Source organism: Hyperolius riggenbachi, chromosome 2 (assembly GCF_040937935.1).
Source record: "Hyperolius riggenbachi isolate aHypRig1 chromosome 2, aHypRig1.pri, whole genome shotgun sequence".
Taxonomy (NCBI): domain Eukaryota; kingdom Metazoa; phylum Chordata; class Amphibia; order Anura; family Hyperoliidae; genus Hyperolius; species Hyperolius riggenbachi.
In genome coordinates this window covers 349858258-349880748 of record NC_090647.1, presented here as the reverse complement: position 1 = coordinate 349880748, position 22491 = coordinate 349858258, and the positions used below count along the sequence as shown (strand labels likewise).

Below are 22491 nucleotides of genomic sequence, written 5' to 3'. Positions count from 1 at the left end.
ATTTTTTTTTTCAAATTGGACTTGTAGTTTTTGAGAAAAATCGATTTTAAAAAATTCAAAGAAAAAATTGCTTTTAAACTTGTATAAGCAGGTATAGATGGCAGGGGTGACACAGAGGGGGACACTGGAGGCACAGGGGACAGAGATGTCAATGTTCCGACTTAAGAACAGATTCAGGTTAAGAACGAACCTACAGCCCCTATCTCGTTTGTTAACTCGGGACTACCTGTACTTGACAATATGTTTTGTTTTTTTTTGTTAAACAACAAATAAAATGTGCTAAAATATCATACATTTCTTTTAAGAAAACACTTGCAGATTATGAGTCCTTTTAAAAATGTGTGCAACATTCACAATGCTAAGTCCACATAACAGGTTCATTAACAGTTTGCAGATGGTAACTTCTGTTACATTTCATGAAAAAACAATGACAGACATGGTTTCTGTGGTGATCCCTAATTGCTGGTTTTCTAGGGGTGAAATACTCAAATATCAGAAGAATAATACATTAACAGGAAAAGGACTACAGGGAATCTGGCAGTAAAACAGACACAAAGATGGCTATCCTAGTGTCAACGATTGGAAGTCATCACTTCCTACCATCAGCGCTGACATTTTACCACTGAGGACAAAGAAATAAGGATAACAATGAAACACACTGGTACTTCTTAAAATCTCCTGGCTTCCACCTCAATATATAATAATCCATTTCCTTACTGAGGCCGAGGTGCAATAGTGGCATTAAAAAGTGATATACAATTTTTATTTTATTTTCTTTGTTTTTTTTCTTTGGGGGGGGGGGGGGGGGGGGGACACTGGTCACCAGACGCCTTCCCTCACATAACATATCCATAAAACACAAAATGCACATGTTGCCTGCCAGCATTGCATGACTCTCAGCCTATTCTGATGCCTGGCACCCTGTCACACGTGTCTCTTCTCAGAGCTCTGTGGAAGGAGTACACAGCAGCATACCCCCAGGGACCAGAGCCATGCACAGCTTGTGCATAAACCTGGCACTTAGGATGTGTTTTAATAATGTCACGCCATACATTCTGCACCTGGAAGAGCTATGCATGCAACTGGGTGCCCAGCCTCAGTGCAGGTCAGATACTTGACATCATTAGAGGGCAGCAGAAAAAGGAATACATACTGTGCTCTTTGTATGCATTATTGGGGTCACCTTAAGGTACACCTACAATCAGACTGCCCAAGGGACACTCTTTATACAGCATAAGCGTCAGCAAGCTTGATACATATTTATACCTGTGTGAATAGTGGTTTCCATGAGGGTTAGTAAGCCAGTGACTTTCTGCTGAAGCTATAGAAATAAAAGCATTACATTGGACATTTCTCTCAGTCTGAGGACAGATCTTTCTCAGAAAGTTAGGGCTGAATGTCAAGGCTAAAATGATAAACGCTAAATCAAAAGACTTCATATGATCTTAAAGTGTATGGACAATTTCCAAAAATAATTTGCACATCGATCCCTGTACATTCCATACATGGTAAATTATATCTATATACAGGCCCACAAATCCAATCCCTCTCCTAGTTTGCTGTGCCAGCCCACCAGAGTGTATATGGACAAGTCAGGGAACTTGAAAAAAGGCTCAGCTGTTTTTATAAAGGGGCTTTTTACACACAAGCCAATAAAAACTTGTACACCTGCTAGACAGAACTCAACCATGGTTCAGAGCTGCCATGTTCAAGAATCTAGCGGGTGCACAGATGTTCCATGAGGCATGCCAGGTCTCTAGCCAAATTAACTAGTGCATTGTTCTTACTATCACCACATTCGCTAGAAGCTGCTTCATCTTACACCACACCATTGTCCCTCCTCCCCGCTCCATGGAAACCGTACACACACACCACACAATTATATCTAAGCAATGTGTCTATATAGTGCACGTTCCACGTGTCACGTTCAATGTGTCTGTATAGCGCACGTTCCACGTGTCACGTTCAATGTGTCTGTATAGCGCACGTTCCACGTGTCATGTTCAATGCGTCTGTCTCTACTTTGAAGGTTCAATCAAAAACAAACAGCAATACTCAACCTTCCCGTAGCAATCTGGATCTGTCTTCTTGGGTGTACTACTAGTTTTCTGGATACCAGATTGCAGAATGTAAAATGGACAGACATTCTTGTGATTGAAGAACCAATCTGTCAGTTTTCCAAACTGCCACCAAACCTGAGATTGGAAATGGTTTTCCATTACTAAGGCCCAAGCAGGCAAGACGACTTGGATTACTACAGGAACGTTTAATATTGTTATTTTTATTGCAGGGCAGAGGGAATAGATTAGGAATCAGTGCAGTGCACACTTTCAGTCTCCGAGAACAAATACTTTTCCCCCCGATGAGTAAGGTTGTACTACGGTAACAATATAGAAGGTGGAGACTCAGATTATTAATAATGAACATGAATAAGTGGATCTCCTGAAGTATCAGTTTACACAACTGTTGTTCAGCTGTTTTGCCCAACGTTCGTATTGGCTATGGATTTCCCACAGGCTCTAAAGTGCGAATTGACTAGATTTTGGGATGGCTGCCATAGTGGAAAAAGGTATAGCACTAAAGTGATTATCTCGGCTTTTTTTCCCCTCATTTTCTACTATTTTAGTAAGTCAGATTCCCCAGCCTTCAGCAAATCTCTTTTACTAAAGTGGAGCTAATATTTAGCTTTGTTACACTTGAATTTAAAATATACTTTTAAAATGAGTGTGCTCTTCTGTGCACAGAATTATCACTGTCCAGATACAAAACTATTTAAGAAATTATGTTACAAAATTATGGATACAAAAATATAAACATTTATTACCATAAAACATTTGCATAGAAGGAAATATCAATTTCTGCAGATAGTAGCATCGCATTATAAAAAGAAATTGTATAATAAGTTTAAAAGTATTTCTTTAGGGTCTCATTCACATCAGATGTGCTAGAACAGACACACATTAAAATGTTACTTACTGTAACTGACCTTTTTGTACTTTTTTTTTTTTTTAAAGGCACGCAAGCTAGTTATGGTAAATAAGGATGAATGTAGTTAAAGAGGCCCTGAGCAGGACCAAAAAAAGCCATAATGAACTTACCTGGGGCTTCCTCCAGCCCCTCATACTATACAACGTCCTCCAGGCTGCCTCCGTTCTTCCCCCGGTGGCTCCATTAGAGTGATGACTTCGGCTGAAGTTGCCGTTACTGAGCATGCGTGGGCCCTCTGTGCCTGTTGCAATAAGTGTACTGTGCAGGCGTGGTTCAAGAAAGCATGAACCGTGGGTGCGGAGTATGCTTACAGTGACAGGTGTGCGGAGGGGCCGCGCATGCGCAGTAGCAGCAACTTCAGCCAAAGGGGGAAGTACGGAAGCAGCCTGGAGGACACCAAAGGACGTTGTGGACTATGAGGGGCTGGAGGAAGCCCCAGGTAAATTCATTATGCCCTTTGGTCCTGCTCAGGGTACCTTTAACTACACTTATCCTTATTTACCATAACTAGCCTGTGTGCCTTAAAATAATAAAATTAAAAAAAATAAAAAAAGGTACAAAAATGTCAGTTTACTGGAATGGATTCCATATTTCTACATGCTTTGGCCTAGAGTCCAATTCCTCTGTGTTAGAACAGAAAATGTAACCTCCCAGACACCGTAGGGTACAGGAGGTGGAAGCCCCTCACTCATTTTTGTGATTGGATAAATACGACCTTCTAGTCTTCTGAAACCTTTTGGGCACCTTGAAACCTGAAGCAACAGATCATTCTGTTTTCTGCAAAGGAAGCAGGCTGACCAGCTCAAGCCAGAAGAAATAGTGAGTCCACGGAGCTATTATTATTTTATATTTATATAGCGCTGACATCTTCCGCAGCGCTTTACACAGTATTTCACTAGCATAAATACGGATAAATGTGCTATAAAGGCATACATCTTTGATTATGCACAGTGTTAACAAGGCTTCCCCTTGAAGGGCAAGTCAATATGTGAGGTTTTTGGACAGAACTGCCACACGCACATTAGTGTGAACAGGCCCTACATAAATTCTATCGATTCAGTCATATCCTTGCAGGATACTAGAGTTGGAAAATGCAAGTTGAAGTTATAGTATGAACAACAATTTGTACAAAAGGCAATAATAATAGGGAGCTTTATGGTGTATGAGCACAAGGTAGCTCTACTATTTAGTTTATACTATAAAACAGCTTCCACAAAGGACCTATATCATACTACAGAAAAGCTGTAGATTAAAGTGCAAGAAAATGCTAACTGGGTGCAGCAGAGAGCGAAGTAGTGGAAACAGTGTGTGGATTTTGCTAAATGCATTTCCTGAAAGAAACAGATAAACTGCTATGTCGAACAATGGTTATAATACATGTAATACATGTGGTAACCTTCACTCATGACCACTGCAAGAACAGATTCCTATAAAGGGTCAGGAATGACATATTATACATTAAAAAGTGAAAGAGAAGACAGTGCTACAGCATTTAGTGGAAACATCTGAAATCCTGAATATTAGCTACCACATAAGAAAAAAGCACATTTATATGAAAACCGGTTTCCAAATTTTTTTTTTTTTTTAGCTTAGCAAGAGAAAATGTAAAAACTGGGATGGTCCCATCTGCTTAAGGCTCCCTGCACACTGCATGCGTTTCCCATTTTTAATCGGTTTTTACATCCGAGTCCGATTTTTAATCTTTACTGCATGCTGCATTTTTTGATCCATTTTCTGTTGAATGTATTCAAGGAAAATCAGAATTGAAAATCGGAATTGAAAATCAGAAACTGGATTTGCAGTGTGCAGGCAGCCTAAACTGGGGTAGACGTATAAAGCTTGCTATTGACATGCAACGATAACCACATGACATGGGCTACGCATCAGCAATCAGGCAGCATACAATTTGTTTTGTTAGGACCATTTGATTCACCTCTCTAAAGATCAGAACCAGCCAGTACTAACCAATAATGGTGTTTGCACAATATTGGGTAAAAAAAATTAATGAAATTAAAAAAAAAAAAAAAAAGGACGCTGAATTTCAGGGATATTAAAAAAATAAAGATAAATAAATTCCAATACATGTTTACTATACTCTTGCATCAGCCCTACAGGAAGGCCCTCATTCATAGAGGATTAATATTACAACACACCTAGCTCCTATCACTGCCATCTGTACTTTTCAATCCCTTTTTCCACCATGTAATGTGCAGGGCTGCAGAGATCCCTTTAACTTTTGCAGTTTGATCTAAGCTTGTGGGCAATTAAGTCTAATTAGGCGAGTTCTTATCTGCCTTCCATCTTCTGTTGCTTGCTGGATGAAGGAAGTACAGGAAGTAGGAGGATTCTGCCTGTAATGAACCCTAATTGTAAAAAGATGAGGTAAAATGATTTTTTAAAAATAATAAACCACATATTTATCATGCATTTTTAATTTGCTATTGAGCTGCCCTGGGAGTTGATGATGCTCAGTTCCCTTTAACCACTTAACGACCAGGGGTGTTTTCCCTGATCTGTGCTGCGTGGGCTCCCCAGCCCACAGCACAGATCAAGAATGAGCCAGGGCGATCAGACTTCCGCCCACTAGGGGGATGTCCTGCTGGGGGGGGGGGGGGGAGGGGGGGGGGGTGTCTGATCGCCGCCAGCTATTTTGGCCTAGTGTGTGGGGGGGCTCCTCAAAGCCCCCCTCCGCATTGATTTTCGTCCTCCCTCTGTTTGCCTCCCACCGTTCTGTCCCCTGGGCGGTACAGGACGGCGATCCGTCCTGCGCCGCCTCTGATAGGCTTCAGCCTATCAGATGCCGGCGATCCCCGGCCAATTAGAGGCCGTGGATTGCTGATCTCCTTTACCGTATGATGTAAACAGCGGGGATTTCTTCCCTGCGTGTTTACATTTAGCCTGTGAGCCGCGATCGGAGGCTCGCGGGCTGTTCACGGAGGCACCCTCCGTGAACTGACATGGAAAGGCCGCTCGAACAACTGGCCGTTTCCATGCAAAACCACATACGACCTGCCACCGCCTATTGGCGTTAGGCGGTCGTTATGTGGTTAAGGACACTGTCTGTCCTATCCCTATTGCCAGTCTCAGAGTAGCTGAAAACCAGTGAGACAAGAATAAGATATTTGAATAAATATCATTATTATATGGAGGAGGGGTTTAAAACATATTGGGTATAGTTCTTATATGTGTCTAATAAAGCACTTGGTAATATCACAGTTTTTTCTGTATTTCCTCAATCCAACAGCACCTTGTACAGGTGGCCATACACAATACAATAAAAACATTTATTTTTGATAGTGTGTGTGTGCGCACTTGGTCATGCTGTAACACAAGTTATTTCAAAGCCTGGTCAGGGTCTATGAAATGTGCACATATTCACATGTTTTATCTAGAAACCCACTGTCTACAGTGAGTTAAGATAACACAATCCTTAACAACAGAGATATGATCATGTCCATGCAATTGTTAATGAATCATAGCTGATCAGGGGTAGCACACCTGTATGCAGCTTTCTCTTTCTGCCTCCAAAAAAAAGCATAGCCGAGGTCCCTTACACAATAAAGGACATTGCAGTTAAAGCGGACCTGAACTGAGAGCTTTCTCTCTGCTCTATAAACTAAGCAACACCATTATAACCTTTATAAGAAACTTTGTTACAGCTGATAGAAATTCTGCAATAAAGCTTTCTTGAAAGCAGGCAAAGGGTTAATATCCTGTGTTTACAAATTAGCTGTTCTGTCGAGGCAGCTGAGATTCCTGTGCTGACATAGATTACAGTTGTGATTAACCACAGATGAGGGGGAATTAGAGAAATGCACACTGTATGAATTTAGAGTTTAGCTTCTCTATGTTTTTCTTTTGTCCTGTGCAAAAGTTCAGGTCCACTTTAAAGCCTGGAATTGATCTTTTAAAGGGTACATTTAAAAGGGTAACCAAAACCTTATAAATCTCATGTACACCACTGACACCATAAAGTTACTATTCTAAAACAAACTAACTTTGCATTTTAGCATCATCACTCTAGGGAGTATATCTAAAAATGGCACAGTGGTAATTTGTGCGCTGGGGAAAGCCGCTAGTAGAATTCTAGTATCGGACGATGGGTAATACCACAGAAGAATACTGGTAATTTTTACTGATATTTTACTAGTACTAAAGTTAACTCTACTGTCCCTTGAACCCTCCCTCTATTGACTCCTAACTAACCATCCCTCCCCTGCCGCAATCTCGATGCCACTTAATCACAATATTTATCAGGTGCTACCCACTGGGTGCAGCTATAGCCACAAAAAATTACAATTGCGGTCTATGCAGCGCCTGCGCTGCTGAATTGTTGCTAGCACCCAAATGACATGATTCACACTCTAGAATCTCCACACATATACACATGGGTCACTGTGTAACAGTGGGGGATGTAACTAGTCTTTACACTGCCAGAAATTACCTGCTGGAGTTGAGATTCAGGGGTTATGCAGTAATGATGCAGTACCAGGAGGGCAAGTGTGTTCTACATCTTTTTTTTTCGAGCAGTGTTTCTTTCTTCTAATTAGATCATTTTTACTCTGACCAAGATATAGTTGGCCACAAGGATCTCAAAAATAGTTACCACCAGCATTAGTGAGGCAAGTTGGGGTAAGAGTGTAGATGTATACATTGATAAAAGGGGTACACACAAACTTGGATTGTTCCCAAGATAAAACACTGCATAGGTGGATGGGAAATGTGTACCCTCAGGCATGTTTGGTTACCCTAAGAAGGATCAGTTGCACTCCAGAAAAATAACAGTAAGATAGACAGCTGGATACATATAAAAATATGGCAAAGTAATCTTTACCTCCCACTAAAAAGGACAGAGACAAATAATTAAAGGAATACTATCGATTCACATCTTTTTTTCAATTGACACAGGAATTGTTTGGGAAGTGCTGCTAAGTACTGGTGTATACATTTTAGTAGCAACTTCTTTGTTTACTGTTAGCAAAATACATTCAAAGTTTACTGACAAAAACTGAGGCTGACTGAGCCATGAGGAGAGGGGAAATTCCCCTCACACTTGATCAGTTAACTCTATGTGTAGCTCTGTGTGTGACAGAGAGAGACAGGACACAGGAGCTGCAGCTGTTGGGAGCTCTGTTTCTGACTGAAGTGTCTGAAGAGAGCAGAGGAAATGTAACTAATTATCACAGCTTTTTCATATTGTTTTTGCTTTCAGAGTTTGATATGTTTGATATTTGCTTTCTGTAGTCTGATATGCAACTCTGGCTGTGCATTGAAACAGACACCCCTTCTGCAATTGATTTGTCCCAATATAGCTAAATCCTACCCTCAATAAATTACAGCTTTTGCCTCTGATATTTAACATGGAAAGTAGGAAAATGTTTACACAGCTACTTAGACATTATTTGTACATTGTCATTTTAGAACACCTGGGGATCGATAGTATTCCTTTAATGAAGTTTTTATTTAAGGACAAGTGAACTGAGAGGGTTATGGAGGCTGCCATATTTATTTCCTTTTAAACAATACCAGTTCCCTGGCTGACCTGGTGATCATCTGCTTCTAATACTTTAAAGGGAACCTAAAATGAGAAGGATATGGCTTTTTCCTTTTAAAATAATACCAGTTTCCTGACTCTCCTGCTGATCCTGTGTCTCTAATTCTTTTAGCCACAGCCCCTCAACAAGCAAGCAGATCAGGTGCTCTGACTGAAGTCAGACTGGATTAGCTGCATGCTTGTTTCAGGTGTGTGATTCAGCCACTACTGCAGCAAAGAGATCAGCAGGACTGCCAGGCAACTGGTATTGTTCAGAAGGAAAAATCCATATCCCTCTCAGTTTAGGTTCCCTTTAAGTCTTAAGCCCAATCTACACAATACGATTCTATTTACGATTCGATTAAATCCGACATGTTCGATCGGGATTCGATTCAATTCGATTTGCCATTGTTTTGCAATTGCAAATCGAACTGAATCGAATCCCAATCGGATATGTCGGATTTAATTGAATCGTAAATAAAATCGTAATCTAATCGTACAAAGAATCGTATCGTGTAGATTGGGCTTTAGACCCTGAACAATCATGCAGATCAGATCTTTCTGACTAAAGTCAGACTTAATCTAGTCGGACTTCAGTTGAAAGCTGCAGGCTTGTTTCAGGTGTGCGATCCAGATACTAATGCAGCTAAAGAGATCACAGCAGGACAGCCGGGCAACTGCAATGGCTTATAAAGAAATAAATATGACATCCTCCTTATGCCTCTCAGTTCAGGTCTCCTTTAACCTCCCTAGCGATACAATAAAATCGCCAGGGAGGCGGCGCAGCACTTTTTTTCTTTTTTTTAAAATCATGTAGCTAGCCTAGCGCTAGCTACATGATAGCCGCTGTGCAGCAGCATCCCCCCCTCCCCTTAACAGGAAATCCCGTTCAGAACGGGATTTCCTGTTTGGCTTACCCCGTCGCCATGGCGACGATCGGGATGCATGGTGTCAGAGGGAGTCCCGATCCACCCCTTAGCGCTGCCTGGCGGTGATTGGCCAGGCTGCGCACGGGGTCTGGGGGGGGGGGGCCCTCTAACGCGGCGGGTAGCGGCGACCGGCTTGTACACGCAGCTAGCAAAGTGCTAGCTGCGTGTAACAAAACAAAAAGTGTGGAAATCAGCCCACCAGGGGTTGAGAAATCCTCCGCGGCGGCCTACCCCAAAGCTCAGCTCGGGATTATCGCCCAGGAGGTTAAAGCACTTTAGACAATGTGTTGTGTGCAAAAACCTACAAAAAAGGGGCTAAATTGCTTCAATAATGGCATGCATCAATTTTTCCTGGAGTTAGGGGACTCCCTATCCAGTTGTACACTTTTTAAAATCTGTCACAATTTAATATCAGATTTTCATTTTAAAGAGAATCTGTACTCTGTAAAATTCTTACAATAAAAAGCATACCATTCTATTAATTATGTTCTCCTGGGCCCCTCTGTGCTGTTTCTGCCACTCCCTGCTGCAATCCTGGTTTGCAATTGCCAGTTTTAGACAGTGTTTACAAACAAAAGACATGGCTGTTACCAGCTTGTGATAGGCTGTGGAGAGGGTGTGTATAACTGCTGCCAATAACAGCAGACAGCACATTCCTGCCTGAGCCCGACAGAGCCGACAGAAGAGAGAAGATTAGATTATATAACAGAGATAACAGAGCCACTGTGCAACTAGAAATGGCTGCAGTAAGCCAGACCACATTTGAACAGGTATAGGAACGTATAGGATAGAAGACATAAGGCTGAAAATTTTGTTACAGAGTCTTTTTAAGTTCTCTAATACATTTTTCTCAAATGATCACTGTTGGGGCACAAAGTACTACTAGGTTGGGATTCTAGTACAAAGAGCCATTTTTGGAGCATGAGGCAGCGTCAATTAATGGTGCCCTGTACAATGAAAACCGAATCTACTTCACTGTGATTCTGTCTGACAGAAAAATGATTACTGACCAATTGATACCAAATTCTAAAAACTGGGGCTAAGACAGAACTATGGATAGGCCGTCAGCAAACTCATTTTCATTAAATATATCAGGTTTAAAAATCAAACCTTTTCTATGAAGAGGAGGCTCACACATTTAGGATAGAGCATGTTTTTGTCTTTGTTTTTTGTGAAAGTGCTGAAGCCATGCGGCAGAGGTGCACAACAGTTCGCAATAAGCATGAGCTTGTTGTAGACATTACTTAACATGTTAGGTCATTTGCTCAAGATGTTAGCTCAACGTTTTACAGTAATGGCTGCAAGCTGTATCTATTCTACCAATGCTCCTACATACTCCAAACCAGCTCTAAGAGTGCACCTTGCTGAGGGCATCTGAAAGGGCACTCAGTGGTAATTAGCAGTAACTGAAAACAACCTCAATTTGCAAAACAGAACATTCTTCTTTCGTAGTAGTTTGTCCAGCCACCATAATTAGTTTCGTCACTTTGTCCTCCAATCTGTGATTTAATAAAGAAGTATAAAAATATAGGTGTATTTCGACAATTAGTTTGCATAGATATTTCAGTAGAAAAATCTTGAGAAATAAAATGCTGGAGCAGACACTAAAACGTGTAAATGTCAAACAGGCACATTTCCTTGTAGTGAATGGGACATTAAAAGATTACATATACTATGGTAGGTTTCATGAAGAACTCTATGTATGACCATTTTAGCATGGACAGCATGGAGAATGATTAGATCTGCCATGGGTTTTTATTTTTATTTATTTTTTTTAGTCAACTGTGATTACTTTTGACAGTTTTACCATCCAGGTGACAGCTGCTATAGGAGAGAAAGTCGGAGGAATTCCAAAATATTATGGAGTTGCTGGACCACGAATTGGGGAGAAAATAATTACTTTTTTCAAAACAGTCAGAATTTGTGATTTCCTGTCACGTGTCTGAGAAAAATCTTTTCAATGGAGCACACAGACACTAGTAAAGACCTACCAGTCATTCTAAGCATTCCCCATTCTATTGTAAACAGGGGGGTTTGGCTAAAGTTACACACTCTGGTGAACCTGAGTGCCTAGACATACTGTATACACTGTCAAAAAGAGTAATACTGAGCCCCAGTGAATTTCTCAAGGTAAAGGGACACTTAAGCCGGTATTAAAAAAAATCAGTTTTACTTACCTGGGGCTTCTACCACCCCTGCAGTCGTCCCATGCTCTCGCAGTCACTCACGGATCCTCAGGTCCCCCGCCACCAGGCCTGTTCACGTGTAGCCTTGTTAGCATTCCTGTCCGCAACAGCATCCTGCAGACGGGAACGCGAAGCAGGCTATGTGTAGCCGGGCCTGTCAGTGAAAACAAAACTAGCTGCCGGCGAGGGACCGGAGGATCCGTGAGTGTCTGAGGGCACGGGACAACTGCAGGGGGGGGGGTGGTAGAAGCCCCAGGTAAGTTAACTAGATTTTGATTTAAAGGGATACTTAAGCCTGTAATAAATCAGTTTTAAAGTATCTGTAATACTCTCTAGACCTCTAGTTGTGCTTATCAGCCTTTCCATCAAATCTGGGTCTGACAAGTTCACTCCTCCATGCCCATTATGCATAGACTCTGCATGAATGCTGCGTGCCACAAGCTCAGCCATCCACGCTCATCAATGTAGAGGCCGTGTATAACGAGTGTGGAGGGGGTGGGAGGAGGTGTGGTTAGAGAAGGGGATGTTGCTAGACTTCCAGCTGATATTAGGACTCATCAGGGGTGAAGAGAACCCAGTTATCCCTTTTATTACTAACAGCAGGTTTACCATCAATATCTGTGAATCGGATTTCAGGAATTATTTTATATAAAAGAATGCGCTTCTGCTGCTAGTCCATCACGTAAAGTCCATTCCTCCAACTTCAGGTTCTAAACCAAATGCACAGGATACCTTTTTTCATTACACTCATATTGATGTCTGTAAGCTTGTAGAATTATGACTCATTACGTGATTTGTAATAATGTTACAAGATCAAAAAGGTCTTTTTGTGCTCTAGGTCATGGTCCACCATTATTTGTTCTCACTGGTCTGCTCCTTCCCTTTGAGCTCCTTTCAAGTGCATTGTATATCCTGTTTGAAAAATAAGTCTTTTACGTAAGAAAACTAATCATATATACTGTGCAGTGCACTGCTAGATTTCACTGGGTACACTGAAGCAGGTTTCAAACATTTCCACAATATTATTTTAGATTAAACCAGCAACAGCTCTTCTGCTGCAAAATTAGTTTAAAAAAAAATAAAGGCATGTGCCTGAAGGCATTATTTAACAATCATGATCCCCAGTCGTATTCGCTTACAGAAATCTCTTACTGTATTCAGTCCAGGGCTTGTTCATGGCTATCCGTATCCTCCATCATAGCAGATTAGGTGCCACCGACCGTTGCCAGATTTTTCATCGCCAAAGTGGGTATGCAGATGTTAATTTGACTTGATTTCAAGAAACTAGGTTTCTGTGAATAATTATGTATTAAAATATTTGATTGGCTCTTTCTACAAGCCAACAGTTGTCAGGTAAAAAAAGAACTCCAGTCCACAACTCAAAAGAAATGGACATCTGAGAAAAATGAATACATACAAATGACAATGCTTTTCCTCTGGACTACTGGTTCTGGTTTGTTCTCAGCTAGGACTTCTGCAAATCAGGAGTAAAGGGCCCTGGAGTAGATGGACTTTCAAAGCTTGGTAATGTGAGTGGAACATGGCCATTGTAGACTGAAGGAAACTAAAAATTAAAAAATAAATAAATGATGAAACTTTAGCAGGCAGATGTGTGTTCAATATTACTGTATTACTGGACTTTCAAAAGTATACCTTTGCACAGTAGATGAGCATAATTGGCTCACTTACCTGAAAAAGGGTATTAGCACCATGCAGTCTTGCTGGGCTGAGAGGAGCAACAGGACTTAGCGTGCTCCAGAAGTGTATGCTGGAGAGCATGGCATTTGGGGTGAGTAATATAGGAGTCTGAAAAAAAGAAAAAGAAAAAAAAAACAACTTATATTAGTTTTCAAAGGTATTCTGTGTAAAATGAAAGAAAATGAAAGATAGTGCTGTATGATAGAAATTAGATCAGTAAATTCAATATACAGTAGGTACTACTAAGATCATAAAAGTAATTCTTAGTATAACTTTAAATATTTTGTTCCATATTTCACACTGTAGCATGTTTGTTATTGTCATTTTCTTATGGAGTTACAAAGTATCCAGTACAATTGGAAAGCAGAGTTATTAGGCGTAGATATACTAAATGCTAATGTGTAAGGCAAGTCTTAAAGCGCACCTGAGATGGTACCACAGCAATAAAATATACATACCTGGGGCTTCCTCCAGCTCGCTCCAGGCCTGATCGCTCCCACACCATCCTCTTCTAACTGCCCCAACTGGCCCTGGAAAATCCTCCAGTTCGCCCAGGCTCTCTCCCATTGCCGGGAGTGTCTTACGCTTGCGCCGCTTCTGGCAACATGAATACAGTGGTAGCAAACGCACATGTACAATTGGCTCCAGACTGGAGGACTTTCCAGGACAAATTGCAGCTAAATGGGGAGTCAGAGGAGCATGGCATGGGAGTGATTAGGCCGGAGGGGGCTGGAGGAAGCCCCAGGTATGTATTTTATTGCTGTGACCCCATCTACAGGTCACAAAGGCAAGTGTACTGAAACAGACTAATGTCCTAACATTCTGCTTGTGCAATGGTCATTTTTTAGTAATCCAGGCCAAACAAGATTTAACCAAGTTAAGATTTCATTTGAAATTTTAGGTTTGTTGATTTGTATCATGGGCAACATTTAAATACAATCATTGCTCATTGGCTCTTAAAAAAACACAAGCTATTTCATAGGTGTATAGTGCAACAGATAGTCATAAATTAAGCACCAGGGATGCTCATCCAGATTCCGGATATCCAACCATTTTTACGCTATCCGGATCAGATTCAAGATTCCGGATTTCTACAGAAATCCATATAGCTATCTGCAGATATTTGGCCGCATTATCCGGATATCTGGATCTGAAATACTGTAACTAAGGTGATGACGTCCTGTAGCCAATCAGAGGGCTCCCAGCAGAAGCCCTAGCAACCAATCACAGAGGGGAACCCTGGCCAGCCCCACCTGACCTCATTGAGCCAATCAGAGGCCTCCCAGCCTAAGCCCTGGCACCCAATCACAGAAAGGAACACTGGCCAGCCCCCCTTGTATAATAAGGAGGGCTGCCCTGATGATACAGATCGTCCTGGCTTGCTGAATGCTTCCTGGGAGACATGCCCCAGTGCTGGTGGCCTACAAAGGGCTGTACACAGTTATAAACCTAAAGCTGTTCATTGATTAATCCCCTTCACTACTCTATAGTAATCGTTAATTAGCTTGATTGATGTCTCAGTGTGACAGAGTGTGTGCTGCACAGCTGCTGGGCCAAGGGCTGTACACAGTGATAAGCTCAGTGATTAACACCTTCACTATCACTACACTATTGTTAAATCATTAATGTGTTAGTGTGCACTAGTGTCTTCTCCTCTGCTGTCTGACTGTCACGTGGCACTTGCCAAGTGGCACTTGCCAAGTGTCACGTGGCACTTGCCAAGTGGCACTTGCCAAGTGTCACGTGGCACTTGCCAAGTGGCACTTGCCAAGTGTCACGTGGCACTTGCCAAGTGTCACTTGGCACATGTCACTTGCCACGTGCCACTTGGCAGCCACGTGCCAAGTGCCACTTGGCAGCCACGTGCCAAGTGACACGTGCCATGTGACAAGTGCCATGTGACACGTCCGCACACGTTACACCTGCTGCTGCATTGCCCTGCTCCTGCTGCCTGTGCAGCTCCCAACGCCAGGCCCGGGTGCCACAGGCCACTGTGATACCACCTATATTTAACCCAAAACACAATTTCTGCATAATTTTTTGGAGGTGTCTTGGCTGAAAACTCATGTCCCAGTTGTGCGGTTGGACTTTGGACACAATGTGGGCTGCATGACCGCTGTCTGGACCTAGGCCTAATGTTAATTGACAGCCATTTTGGGGGGGGGGGGGGGATTTGAAGTCCCCACATCATCAATTAGTGTTCCCCTTTGCAAAATAATGAGGATACATGCCTCATTTACCCTAAAAACCCTTTTTAAAAGCTATTTAAAGGCACTTCCGGTTTTTCTATCCAGATATCCGAATAGGTCGGATATCCGCGGATAATGCGTCTGGATATCCGCGTCAACGCGGATATCTAAATGGTCAGATTCTGACATCCGAACCGGATCCGGATATCTGGGTATCGGGATCAATTTGGATTTTAGAAATTACTATCCAAGCATCCCTGTTAAACACATGAAATATGCACCATAACGTAACATCTAAATAAAATAGATAAGACCTCATCCTTGTTGTCACAGATATATGCTTACGCTGTTAGGAGAATCATATGTTGAAGTGATAGAAGAGAACTAATTGCAGACATTTTCAAACATTTACATCCATGAGAATGGTAAACACTTGAAGTGAGACTGAAGCCAAAGAAAACGGATGAGATAATAAATTGTATGTGTATATATATGTCTTTCCTGCACGGTCGGTGAATGGAGCCGTGAGCGGAGTTCCACCGACGTCACAATAAATTGTATGTGTAGTATGGATAATTCACAGAACATTAGTAGCAAAGAAAAGTGACTCATATTTTTATTTTCAGCTATATTAAAAAAACTATAACTGCATCATTCTCTAATATTTGCAGCGAGACCCATTATTTTACAAACTATACTCTATTTTAAACAATGAAACAGAGCAGGAAAGTTCAAAGGGTCATTAGCTCTGCAGTAAAACCTTAAAAAAAGAAGAAGAAAGAAACAATGAGAGACAGGATGAGATAAGTGCTTCAGAAAACAGCATTGCTCTCTTACTAAATTAGTTGGATAGCTCAGAGAAGCTCTTTTGCATAGATAACAACTGAAGTTTCTTAACTCTTCCTATACTGGAAACAATGTGAGACTGATAACTGTACTGACAATGTTCTATTCCTTAGCTGTACTACACATACAAAATCATATCATAAGTTTATTTTCACTTCAGATTCCCTTTAATATGCATGGTGATGGATATTTCTTGAATGTAAACTTATTTAGCCATTTCAACAGTGGTGTAGCAATAGGGGGTGCAGAGGTAGCGACCGCATCGGGGCCCTTGGGCCAGAGGGGGCCCCGAAGGGTCCACCCTCTGACAGTATTAGCTCTCTATTGGTCCTGTGCTCATAATAAACACTTCTATAGATGCTTTGAATAGTAGTAATCCATAAAAAACACTGTTACCCATCCCCCTTCTTGCAATTCTGACACTGTGGTTGTCCTTAGCAGGTTTTGGTGCGCCATATCAATTGTTATGTATAGAGGGCTTGGGGGGGGGGGGCACCATGTAAAACTTGCACCAGGCCCAGAGCTCCTTAGCTACGCCACTGCATTTCAACAACAATGCTCAGACATGAACCAGATGTCAAGGACATATCTATCCTACACATAGGTAGTATAGGCTTAAAACAGACTGCAAAAGTACTGCTACAGTGATGGTTTAGTCTTCCGGGGCTTCAATTCCTTCTTTGTCGGTAAAACATAAAGGGTAGCTTTTCCCATCCAACCCCTAAAATATGGTGTGCCTCAGGGTTTGATACTATCCCATTTGTTGTTCAACATATACAGTACAAGCTGCCATTTGGAAAAAAAAATAAAAATCTAAAAATACATTTTGAGTCTGATAACATCTAACCATATTTATCATTCCACCCTGGAAAAAAGCAATTGAGAAAAAAAAAATAAAAAATCCATGTTTGCTGAATCACTTATGAGAGGTAGCCATACATCTAGAGATTTTGCTGTACGATTGACAAATTGATTCAATCATTTTATCTAATCGAGAGAGAAAAGAGTGTGTCCCAGTGTGCTTGATTAATGAAAACTGGCCAATATCATGTCGAGTCAGCCAGCTTAGTTTATCGAGCAGTTTGGAAGATGTTGGTCGATTGTACAGGAATCGGATAGTGTTCACATGACTTCAGTTGACAAAGAATCAATTTTTGGTTTCAGACCATGGAGGCACAGACCCAAAATGTTAAGGAGAATTGCATAGGGTCTCGCTTGTAGAGTGTGGGCCACTAGTCGATCAACACTGAAGTTGATCAACCAATAAAGTCAAACGCTTTGTCGATCAAATCAAACTCGCTAGATGTATGGCTACATCTTGAGAAGCTTGGAGATCATTGGAGATGCCATAGTCATAATCAGGCCAAGCATATAGTCAACCACAGCAGTAATGTATAAGCACTAAAATTAATATAAAAATACTCACAAAAAACACAAGCGAGGTAGGGCCCTTTTTTCCCACTAGCTGCAATTCCACAGCGTTTGCATTTGAAAGACGCACTCTCATTCACTGGAATGAGAATCGGAGTAAAAAGGCTGCATTAAATGTTATAGTGATTTTGCCGCGATTCTCATTCAAGTGAATGAAGATGTTTTTCAAAACACAACAGAAACGCTAAAACCCAGCTACAGTATGTAGTAGAAAAGGGCCCTAAGGCTTCATTAGCTGAATTAAGTTTTCAAGCAGCCAGAATGTAGAGATAAAGGCTACTAAGGGAAGACTGCTTTCAGGCCCTTAATTTAATGAAATAATATAATAACACCTGCACATTTGGATATTCTTATAAAATAAATGTCAAGTTTGTCTATTAGAGTCACTGCCATGGTTTATGAACCTGTTTATTCATCTCCCTGGGGGAATGACTTGGTAGGCTACACCACAGGATTGGTTCATTAGATTTCAGTGTACTAAAATTGGATGGGTCAAACACTACAATGATTTACTTTGTATAAGTTCACACTGATCTACTCCATTTGAGAAACGCTCTCTCCCTATATCTTTCCTGGCAAACTGATTGTGCAGACATTTAGTCGATGAAAGGCTTGTCTCCACTATGGACCAACAGCAGACACTGAAATGGATTCTACAGCAGAGACTTGAGTGCTGTGTTGAAGTGCTCTAGTGTAAACTTACCATAGTCCACCCCTAAAAGTGTAACTGTCGGGCATAAAATCAAAAATCGATTCTTTATTTTTATCTAGTAACAAGTAATAAGGATGCTAACCAGGCAATGCAAAAGTTAAAATCACTGTTACTTTTCTTGTTGAGATACTCAGAGCTGAATAGTTATACAAGATTTATACATACATGGGGCTTCCTCCAGCCCCATCCGCACAGATCGCTCCCACGCCACAGTCCTCAGCTTTCTTCTTCTACAACGGGTCCCGTAACTTCCGCCAGTCGTGGCCAGTCTAAGCGCTCCCTCCATACTGCACAGGCGCCAGAGAGACAGAGGGAGTCACTGCGCCTGCGTAAAACTGGCCGCGTCTGGCCGAAGTTACGGGACCCGGTACAGAAGAAGGAGAAGGCTGAGGAAGGCGGCGTGGGAGCGACCCGTGTGGATGGGGTTGAAGGATGCCCCAGGGATGTATAAATCTTTTATAAGTATTCAGCTCTGAGTCTCTTTAAGTAGATGCAATAAAATAAAAAACACTGACACATGCTCATTGAACAAAGTTGCAGAATAAGTATTTATAGCATACAGATAGTCCCCCATTAACGAACGAGATAGGGACTGTAGGCCGTTCTTAACCTGAATCCGTTCTTAAGTCGAAACGCTGTGCCATCTCTATCCCCTATGTATCCTATGTGCCCCCCTTTGCCTCCAGTGTGTGTGTCCCAACAGCCCCCCCCCCCCCCCCCAGTGCCTCTCTATGTCCCCTCTGTCACGGACGAGCCGTGAGAGAAGAAAATGCAATCGTTTCCAGCACCGATTGTCGTCACCAACCCAGATCAAAATTTTATGTTTGGGGATAGCAGGTTGCCGAGCTTGGGGGTCTCTGCCCTTTCATTTCAGCTGAAGCAGAGTTTTCTTTTCATGGGGATTAATTTGTTCTCCAGGGAAGCCAGTGTTTACATTCAATACAAGTTTCAAAGAAACTTCTCTCTCAGCTAAGTGTGTTTCAGTACCATTTGGCCTTAAAGTGGATCCGAGAACTTTTACTCATTGCATAATTGGGTTCCTTTCCTATTGTTTATAGGGCATTCCTCAAGCCAAATACTTTTTGGTTTTTGTTTTAAAGAGACTCCGTGACAAAAATTGCATCCTGTTTTTTATCATCCTACAAGTTCCAAAAGCTATTCTAATGTGTTCTGGCTAACTGCAGCACTTTGCACTATACTATGACAGTCTCTGTAATAAATCAATGTATCTTTCCCCTGTCAGACTTGTCGGCCTGTGCCTGGAAGGCTGCCAAGTTCTTCAGTGTTGTGGTTCTGCTATGAACTCCCCCTTCCAGGCCCCTATATGCACACTGCCTGTGTGTTATTTACATTAGAGCAGCTTCTCTCTTATCTTTTACAAGTTGGATAAATCGTCCTCTGAGCTGGCTGGGCTTTCACATACTGAGGAATTACAAACAAGGGCAAAGCTGTTTGCAGGAAGTAAAGAGCAGCCTGAAACTTCAGTGCATGGGGGAAAGAAACCCACAAATGATCTCTTGAGATTCAAAAGGAATGCTGTATACAGCCTGCTTGTGTATGGATGTATTTTTCTATGTGTGGACATACTGTACATCAACCTACTTCCTGTTTTGGTGGCCATTTTGTTTGTTTACAAACACATTTTTTAAAACTGTTTTTAACCACTTTTAATGCGGCGAGGAGCGGCGAAATTGTGACAGAGGGTAATAGGAGATGTCCCCTAACGCACTGGTATGTTTACTTTTGAGCGATTTTTACAATACAGATTCTCTTTAATACTCTAATTCCCTATAAACTAAACATGCCACGCCCACAGGTTTTCAGAGAGCCAAGGCACTTTCAGACAGTAGCAAGGGCTCATGGGAGCTCAATCTGGGCAGGAGGAGGGGGAGGTATTATTAGCCAGAGATTTCAGAGGCAGCAGGGAGGAGGGGGGGGGGGATTAGGTTTTTTGCTCAAGGTGCAGATAAGCCTGCTTCTGTGTAATGTTTACAAACAACATGGCTGCTGTCATTGTATCACAGGAAGAAATAATCATATTCTATTAAAGCTGTTTGCAGATAGATTTGCTGTGTAAACTATCTAAACTTTATATAAGATATATAGGCCTCAATTCACGGAGCATTATCAAACGTTTATCAAACACTTTATCAAACGTTTGATAATTTACCTCATGAGTAAAATATCATTTTAAATTCACTAAGGTGTTATACATTTATTGAATGTTTTACCGATAAAACGTTCAACAAATATATAACACCTTAGTGAGATTTTACCCATGAGGTAAATTATCAAACGTTTGATAAATTGTTTGATAAACGTTTGATAATGCTCCGTGAATTGAGGCCATAGACAAGTTACTTGTTATAGTTAGTTTTTAATCTTGGATCCGCTTTAAACTACTTTAAGAATGTAGGAAGCCCACAGCAGGGAGCCCATTGAGAATTTGGTCTCCGGTAGCTACAGCGGAGCTGTGTAGCCAGCCTTAAGCCTCATACACATGAGGCACAAATGTAGCAAGACCAATAAAAAAATAAAATTAAAAAAAAAAGCGATAGCTCGTCGCCAGGTCCCTCTGTGCAACAGCCGTACACACAGCGCACAGAGGGACAGAGATGCGGCGGAAGCTGTCGCCGAAGGTTTCTCCCTCTGCCGGAAGCTCCATCCATGCTAAGTGTGTTGCTGTCGCTAGTCCGCATACACACGGCGGACTAGCGACAGTTGCGGCGACAGCTGTTGCAGGTGACGGCTCTGACGGGCGACGGTTCGGGGAGCACGTCATACACACGGGCGACCTGTCCCCGCAACACGCACGTGCCACGTGGTTGCGGCGACAGCCGTAGCCCGTGTGTATGAGCCTTTAGGAATACATGGAGTATATGATTTTAGCCTGTGTAGCCTTCCTAGCGGTATTGACGAGCCTGGGTCGCCCAACAGAAACATGCTGAAAGCGGTATTGACGAGCTGAGCTCTTCAATACTGCAAGGGAGATTTCCTGTTTGTCTGCCCCGCCGGCTTCACTTTTCCCTCATCAGAGGGAATCCCCAGGATGGCTGGATGCCTGACTGCACGCTGCGGGTAGCGATCTGTGCTAAGCCAAGCGTGCAGAACTAGCATCCAGCCACCCTGGCGAATCCCTGGGCAGCGAATCAGCGGGGCAGAGTTCTGCCTAGGCTGGCGGGAGCTCCCCCTTCTATGCGGTGGGGTCCCTTCTGTACGGGCTGGTGGCCGGGCGGGAACTCCCCCCTTTATGGGGGGAGTCCCCTTCTATGCGGGCAGGCTGTGGGTGGCCTCTCTCCCTCCCTCCCGATCCCCTCTTCTTCAAACCCCCCCGACCTGAAGCCCTTTGAGGTCTACTCACCCGAGGACTCTCCAGCGACGGCAGCAGCACTTCCTAGTCCATCGTTTAGTCCCCGCCCGGCTCCCTATACATCTGGCTATACACCTGGCTACCTATACATCTGGCTATACACCTGACTACCCTTACATCTGGCTACCCTTACATCTGGCTACACATCTGGCTACCTATATACCTGGCTACACATCTGGCTACCTAAAACCTGGCTACACATCTGGCTACCTATATACCTGGCTACACATCTGGGTCATATACTCACCATTGGCGTGCTGATCCCTCGTCGCGTACCCAGTGCCTTCTTCCATGTCCCTTCGCGGATTTTGCTTCTCCCTCGGCGATGACATGTCCCCCACCGATCGGCGTTGATGACACCAGGGTCACACAGCGTCATCAACATCTTGCAGCAAACACTTTTTGTGTATTGAATTCAATACAATAACCTGTATAGCATTCAATATAAAAAATACAATTGATTGCAAAAAAAAAAAATATATATGGTTGAAAATTATTGGAAATTAATTGAAACACTTTTTGCATGGAAATCCTGGGGAAATTGAACGCCAGGGTGGTTAAGGAATACAGTTTATATGAGAGGTATGAAAGTTATATCATTCTGCTAGT

At 42.3% G+C, this 22491-nt stretch overlaps 1 protein-coding gene across 7 annotated transcripts in view; it reads right to left on the bottom strand.

Annotated features, from left to right (window-relative positions):
- Window positions 1–8984: 8984 nt before the first annotated feature.
- Window positions 8985–22491, bottom strand: part of ELK4 (ETS transcription factor ELK4) — a 76438-nt gene continuing 62931 nt past the window's right edge. For 4 of the 7 annotated variants that reach the window (XM_068269566.1, XM_068269568.1, XM_068269569.1 and 1 more), the window contains 2 exons: window positions 13326–13442; window positions 8985–13200 (listed from right to left, as the gene is read on the bottom strand). In XM_068269566.1, coding sequence (XP_068125667.1) covers window positions 13102–13200; window positions 13326–13442 — 216 coding nt within the window. In that variant the 3' untranslated portion in view covers window positions 8985–13101. The remainder of the gene's footprint in view (window positions 13201–13325; window positions 13443–22491) is intronic. The other 3 variants (XR_011026364.1, XR_011026362.1, XR_011026363.1) reach the window with 3 other exon arrangements.